The sequence below is a fragment of the Pungitius pungitius genome, chromosome 1 (assembly GCF_949316345.1).
Source record: "Pungitius pungitius chromosome 1, fPunPun2.1, whole genome shotgun sequence".
NCBI lineage: Eukaryota > Metazoa > Chordata > Actinopteri > Perciformes > Gasterosteidae > Pungitius > Pungitius pungitius.
The window spans coordinates 33,740,600-33,748,344 of record NC_084900.1 but is presented as its reverse complement, the minus strand read 5'-3'; the positions used below and the strand labels follow the sequence as shown (position 1 = coordinate 33,748,344).

The 7,745-nt window shown below is 42.3% G+C and overlaps 1 protein-coding gene across 2 annotated transcripts; it reads left to right on the top strand.

Moving 5' to 3' along the window:
- The first annotated feature begins 235 nt into the window (after positions 1-235).
- mul1b (mitochondrial E3 ubiquitin protein ligase 1b) lies at positions 236-3,513 on the top strand. 2 transcript variants are annotated; one of them, XM_037479255.2, is made up of 5 exons: positions 236-346; positions 1,082-1,224; positions 1,337-1,424; positions 1,554-1,674; positions 2,112-3,513. In XM_037479255.2, exons 2-5 carry the CDS (start codon positions 1,105-1,107, stop codon positions 2,839-2,841), a joined length of 1,059 nt encoding a protein of 352 aa, XP_037335152.2. In that variant the 5' UTR covers positions 236-346; positions 1,082-1,104; the 3' UTR covers positions 2,842-3,513. The 2 variants fall into 2 exon arrangements, with proteins under 2 accessions (XP_037335152.2, XP_062421572.1); XM_062565588.1 differs by lacking the exon at positions 236-346 and adding an exon at positions 435-580.
- The last annotated feature ends 4,232 nt before the right edge of the window (positions 3,514-7,745 follow it).

The following is a 7,745-nucleotide window of genomic DNA, read 5'->3' as shown; positions in this document are numbered from 1 at the left end:
TCTAAAATCTTAACAAAATCACAAAATAACATCAAAATTCCAATATCAAAATGGTCTCATATGTATGACTGATGAATGATAGAGTACTTTTGTGTTCACATGCATTGATTGTATAAAGCAGAGGTGTTACTAACAAGATTGATGACTCATTTACTTTTACATTTAAGTGGTATTATGTATTCATACATAATACAAGGCATCTCTCTTTTTGTCGTGTCTATAAACTACTCTGCACAGCCATCTGCTGGCAGGAAGAAGTATTGCATCACAGAAGCTTTTATTTTGAAGAGGAGCCCGACAGCTGTTGTTCAACCTCTGTTGACAGCGGGACGAGTGCGAATAAAAGGTTAGAAAACACCTTTTTAAAGAAAACGGGCTATCGCTTAATAAAGTGTGTTGTATCGTGACAGCTACGACCGGCTTCAAACGGGCGGGCGAACTGTGTTAATATCTATCTGAAGTGTGGCTAGCTACTAGCTGCTAGCATAGCTCAACAGTCAATGCTAACTAACGTTAGCCGCTGAGCTCGATTCGTGCTACGGAAGTAACGTTGTGTTCCTCTGCTCGGATGCAGCGTTTAGTAAGTTTAAAGTTAACAGGCTTAACGTTAAGTTTTAAAGGTTTCACGGCTTTTAACCATTAAACGGGTGTTTTCTCGAAGGAGATCAGAAAGGTCGCTTTTACTGGCGTTTAGCGTTAGTTTTCTTGCTGACGTTAGCGGTGAACGAGCAGCAATCTTGACTTTAATAATCAGTGCAACACAACGTTACGTAGTGGATATCGTTTAAGAAGCCACAGCTAGTAAAATGATATATATATATATATATATATATATATAAATAAACACCGTCCCCATGTCTTCAATCGTCAAGCCATTCTCCTCACGTCATTGAGTTGAATCTAATGTTTACATGTTAACGAGGCAAAAGTCGAGAATTATGTGTAATATAAACGGCATTTCGGGAGCACCATACTTCATGACGTAACATTCGCACAGTGTGAAATTGATCATTAAAATGATTATCAACAGTGCCTCCCAAGTTTTGGGTTCCAACTAAACCTCTCATCCCTTCCCTTCCAGCACTGAATGCTGCAAACCCCACGATGGACTCCAGTGGGAAACCCTCAACTGCACAAGTTGTGGTTTTAGCCACCAGCTCCGCTTTGACTGCGCTCTTCTATTCCATCTACAAGAGCCGAGCTACAACGGTGGCCAGGTTAAAAGTGAGCCCCGTTTCTCAACACGTTCTCTCTCTCGTGCAGATAAATGACAGCAGTGTGTTCATTTGATGCCTGTTATGTTCTATTTGTTCATGCTTTTTCATGTTTTCTTAAGGGAGCCAAAAGAGTTACCATTGACCAGGGTTTGAAAAAGATCCTGTCTGAAACTCCTGGACGATGTGTCCCGTATGCCGTCATAGAAGGTTTGTTGGGCCTTTTGTGAAGGCCTAAAATAAAGCATCTGCGTCGTGCAGTGCGATTTTACAAAATCCACCCTTCATAATTGCCGTTATGCCGGTTTCACACTGTGACTTGTTTGTTGCCCGCTGCAGGGGTCGTGAGGTCTGTGAAGGAAACTCTGAACAGCCAGTTTGTTGATAACTGTAAAGGCGTGATTGAGAGACTCACCCTGAAGGAGGAGAAGATGGTGTGGAATCGCACCACTCATCTCTGGTGAGGGAAAGCGTTCATTGGATTTAAGAGTAATCACGGACACATCTGCGCTGTAAATCACGTGCGTTTTATTTTCAAGGAAGAAAGTCCGCTAAGGAAAGGGAGACATTTGAAATGATTTGGTTCATGATGGACCACTCTTATTTTTTGCATTAGTTTGTCAGAATGGTTCCCAGCCCACGCGGGTGATATAACAGCCAATGAAATATTACATAAAGCACTAACAACACTTCTATTGTAGGGAACCCGGATTAACTTTTGTTATGTCTTTTAGCAGGTTTCAGTTTGTTTGTTTGCCAAAACCAAATGATTTTCATTCACTCATTTGTCTTTGTTTTTGTTCTGCTGGACCAAGCAGCTACTTAATTATTCATAATAAATATCGTCGTTGGTTGCAGCCCCGAAACATAATAAATAACTGTGACATCTGTGGACAGGAACAACACCGAGAAAGTCATCCACCAGCGCACCAACACCGTTCCCTTTTCTCTCGGGTCTCACGACGACGGAATCGCTGCCGCGGTCCGCGTGGTCCGCCCGCTGGACGCCGCCGAGTTGGACCTGGAGACCACGTACGAGAACTTCCACCCCACCCTCCAGTCCCTGTCCAACGTCATCGGCCACTTCATCAGCGGCGAGCGGCCCAAGGGCATCCACGAGACCGAGGAGATGCTGCGGCTGGGAGAGGGCGTCACGGGCGTCGGAGAGCTGGTCCTCGACAACGACCTGATCAAGCTGCAGCCCCCAAAGCAGGGCTTCCGCTACTTCCTCACGCGGCTGGATTACGAGTCTCTCCTCAGGAAGCAGGGCAACAGCGTGCGGCTGTGGAGGATTCTGACCGTGGCGTGCGGCGTCGCCGCCTGTTCCACCCTCCTGTTCATCCTGTGGCGGCAGTACCACCACCACAGGGCGAGCAGGAAGGAGAGGAGCCTGCTGCAGGAGTTCAAGGAGCAGCAGAAGAAGCGCATGCGCGAGCTCAACGTGGAGGAGGGCAGCGTGTCGCCCTCCAGCTGCAGCGTCTGCCTGGGCCGCGAGCGGTCCTGTGTGTTCCTCGAGTGCGGTCACGTGTGCGCGTGTCTTCAGTGCTTCAACGTCCTGCCGGAGCCAAAGAAGTGCCCCATCTGCAGGGCGCCGATAGACAGGGTGGTGCCCCTCTACAACAGCTAGTGTCCCGTGAGAAGTGTGCTTTTCATCCCACGGTGGGACGTCTGAGACCGGGGGGGGGGAAAAAGGAATCATTCATCTCTTGAGAGGGAATGAGTATTCCTCAAACTGACAATTATTGGTGTTAATAATTGTCAGTTTTTACATGCCACCAAAGAGCGAGCGCACACAGTCAGGCCCTTCAGAATACACTTCAAGGGCGTATTTATCGGTTTAAAAGGGTGGTATATATTTAAATACAGCACATAAATCCTAACCATAGAAATGTTTCAGCTAACGGGCTCGTTGACCCCACTCAGTCTTCACATTTGACATTGGAAACACGTAGAGGCTGTTTGTTCTACCTAACCCTTCCTTACTGTTGGGATTTTTTTCTTTGGTAAGTCGTTGTGGTTCAACTTGTACACGGTTCTCTCAGGTCGTTTTTTATGTTCTGGAGAAAGGGGACAGGCGGACTCTGTCCTTCCTCTCTCGACACTTTGCTGCTAGAAAGACACATGCTGCTCGTGCTGCTGCTCTGCAGACACTGAGCTGAAGAAGGGTGCGGTGCGCCGACGGCCTCACCACCGTCACTGACGCTTATTGTTTGATTTTTCTTGGGCATCTGGTCTATTTCAACAGTAATTGTATTAAAGAAAAATGCATCCTGAACATATACTCTTGTTTTCATTCATTGTGTGGAATAAAGCCACAAGGAGCAAGAAAGGAAACGTTTCCACCAGGAGGAGGGGGGGGGGGGGGGGGGGGGTCCCTGTGAGGAAAACCTTCACGTTGAGATTTTGAAAAATTCAGAGGGCATGAGTAAACTCCAAATTGTGATTTCACGTGTTCTTTTTTTTATTTTGCTATTATCATAATTTCACTTCATTTGAAACTGTATGTTGAAATATAAGGAACAGATTATATTTTAAAAGCCATTTATTCAAAGAGCTGTCATGGTTTCAACAATCTAAAATCTTTATTCTGTCTGGTTTTTTTTATTTAATTCATGTATAAGTAATGGACACATACCAGAGGCAGGAGTGAAGCTTCGGCCTGATTACATTTCAGGCCAGCAGGAAGCTGTAAACAGGCCAGTTTGCACAGAAGAATCCCTTTTTTACCTTCAAGTGATTCTGTATCGTTATAAAAAAAAAAAAACCTCATCCCACGTTATCCTATGAATGTTTAATGGTACCCTACACTGGGGTCTCAGTAGTCATCTGCAGCTTCCCTCTGGATATCTGGTTTCTTGGAGCGAGCTGGTGCCGCTTGGTCCTAAATGTTCTGATGTACAGCGTAATCAGGCCGGACGAGCCTCACGCACTCCCTCTTGTATTGTATTAATGCCCCTGAATGCCTCATCACGGCCACTTTAACAACCAGGCCCATAACTGGCCCAGAGATATGCTTATTTATTCATGTCCCTCCGAATGTTGGTTTCCATTCAATCATTTTGTGTTTATTATATATTTTTTCACCCCGAGGAGTACATCTTCATTAACCTGTTTTTATGCGCATTTTAAGTTTGCTTACTGAGAACCTGAGTGGAATAAATAGTGAAATGCGTGAAGCTTGTGACGAACAAATCCGGTCTGTTTTGACCAATGAGGGGACGGCGACTCTCTTCAAGCCGCGTGAACAGTGAACGGACCAACAAAGACGCCCCGCTGTTACTCCCCAAATGAGACTTTGAATTTGAGAACTGCATGACGGGAGCTGAACCCAGAGCCATTCGTACGCTCTTTATGTCTTTACAGCATTTACTTTTAAGATTTACACGAGATTTGTATTTCAAAGGAAATCACACGTTGCCGCACAAGAACCAGTTGGGCTTCATTTAAATCCTCAGAATCACGATCTCAAACAGTGAGAATACTCAGCCACGTGATTTCTGTGTGATCCGCCTTGACATGAAATGGATATCGGCTGCTAAATCGTCAGATCAATAATAATTACAATAGTGATTATACAAATCTTACTCAAAATGTAAAAGGACTCCATCACAAGCTTTTAGTTGGTATTATTAACATGGTATTCCAGGCATCAAAGATGCTTAATTCACTTAATGTGTACAAAGGACATTTATACTATCAATATATTACCGGTGTATTTATAGATGAATTGCACTTTAGTTTTGTAGCTGTTTGAGGAGGATCAAATATGGCTATATATATATCATGGATATATAGATTATATACACATACGTTAGCTAAAGTATTTGTTGAGTATGCCTTGAATCAATCTTATGTTCTCCTCTTAAAATATAGTGAAGTAGAAATTCCATCAAATGGAAAAACTCAAGTATTCGTTATATCATTATATATAGCAGAACTCCATCCGTACAAACCAGTGTGAGCTTGGCTAATGGTTTAACATTTGTGTGATTTATTAAGAGGAAAACTTCAACAGTCTTCAACCATCTTTACTTCATAGATGAATCACTCATTTCTTTCTCTCCTGATTGCAATTACTTTGCGACATGCAGGCGTGCAATTATTAAAATTACACTTATAACAATGTCATTTTTAATCAAAATAAAAAAAGACTCAAACATGAGGGCCATCTAAAGGCTGTTTGCTCAGATAAACTCACATTGCAGCCGGTTCAAAGGTAACAGCAGGTCTACTGTTATACTTCATAACTTACTTGCAGGACAGGACCATTAATTAAGTTTCTGGAACTCGGTGTTAGTTTGTTACGTTTCCTAGGAGACTAATGGAATTGGTTTATCCATCATTTGGCTTGAATCAGAGTGTCTCACGAAATTTGTTTCCGTGAAGCACCATTGTCAGGGACGGGTAATATAATTAGCTCAACCAGACTTTTCCAGGAAGGCTCTTAGTTGCAGTCAGATAAAAAAGTGTTTTTTTTTAATGGATCGTATTTCTCTTTTTAGCTGCCATTCCTTTCACAGGGCTCAAGCTGCCTTTTCCCCCTATTATGAAGCTATAAAGCCACGTCATCATGGATCAAACTAACATGCATACAGTAAGTAAGTCAGTTTATAAGGTAATACATAAATGAGATCAATTCTAGATATATTCACCACTTTGGACCAAATCCAACATCATTGTTGAGTTACAATTGCATCACTCCTGACGGACAAGGTTGAAGAAAAGAAAACAATGGTTTCCATGGGAACTACTCATCAACCCTTACGTAGAGACAAGGTGAATTTGTTTTACCTCACAATCTACCTCCGGACCAGCTTTCAACTGGACACAGTCATTACTTGTGTGTGTGTGTGTGTGTGTGTGTTCTGTGCGCTATTTATGTGCACATTAATCTGTTGTGACATAAAGCCCTGATTAAATTTGACATCAGCCTCCGCTCTGCAGCCGGAGTTGTTAAAGTAGCTGTAACGCGAGGACATAATTGGCGGTGAAGATTCATTGCAGACGGACTTGTGTAAAATAAGAAGAAACGTAACGACAGATGTGCGAGTGGAGATACGTCAGATGGTTTGACTTTTTTTTCTCTATTAAATGACTGCTTCCATCAGTGGAAACAACTACCCAGTCTGCTGCATCTGCTTCTCACATGTTATGCATTGTACATCAAATATATACATATATACGTGTTGAAACATTTATAGATGCTGTTATATTCTGTCTTATAGTCAGTAGCCTAGCAACAGTATGTGCTTCTTATCCGGTCATTTTCCTTTGATTGTTTATCAAGCATAATGTACCACAATGGATACACATACAAAAATAAACTGAAGGAAATGTATGGACAAAACCAATGCACACATAAGCCAAAGCAAAGTGAACATAAGACACGGGAGCAGAACAAACGCACACTTGCCGTACAGGCCCACACGACACACACATTAATGATTAGAATCATCAGTCGTTCAGTGATTCAAGAGCCATTATCTATGGTGTCTTGCACATTTTATCTTGCAGAGGCAAGGAACTTTTAAAATGATGGTTTGTCAGCCTAATTACTACCCTCTTCTGATTTCAAGGAGCCCCACTATATCAGCTTTTGTTGTTAATGAGGCATGTGCCCGGGGTCACATGTGCTGGAGAAATAAAGCCAATGCCTCGGATGTCACCATGACATCACGTCACCGCCCGAGCCGGGGGGGAATTCATACAGCACGTCCTTCACTCCACTACTGAGGAAGACAATGGGCCCGACTCACTAATAATTTTACCGTTTACCTAAAGTTGTATCCTGGAGAAAAGGGCAAAGTTGTTGCAAGAGAGAAGCACGGCTACTAAAGCAAAAGCATAAGAATTTACAGACTAACCGTCACAAGGAAAAAAAAAATGGTGACCGAAACTGTTGCTTTTCAATTTTATTATTTTCCCAATGTAATCTTGTACTGGGAGAAACTGCTTTTACAGTTTAATATTCTAATTATGAAAAACAACTGATGAGGATGAAAAGAGATCAATTGGTATTTAAAAGTTGTTTCCAATTCATTTGCATATTTTTTTACTGTTTAGTATCGTTGCCTATCAAAAAACTTGTTTAATGAGTGAGATTTGAATAGACAATAGCTGCACTTACGTCTGTTTGATTTTTTTTGCAAACCACTTTGGATAAGACAAGAACAGAAGGGTCCGAGCGTCGACCCTTCTTGTTGTTGACCCCTTTGCGGGAAAATAACGGCAACAGAAAGTGTAACTTTGTCGGTAGTCGTTTTATTTCATGCACCTGCAGAGCTGATCATAGCATCAACATTTATAAAGACAGTAAGCTCTCAATGTCATTTATGAAGGCACACACAGCAAGTTTACTGCACTATACAACTGACCCAGCACATAAAAAATACAATTTATAACACCTACAGCTGCACTGAACTACTGCAATAACATCACAAAAATATTACTATATGACATCTACTGTGTCGTTTACACAAATACTGAACTACTGGCTCCAATTTGGCAATTTACTCACTTTGCAATAAACAC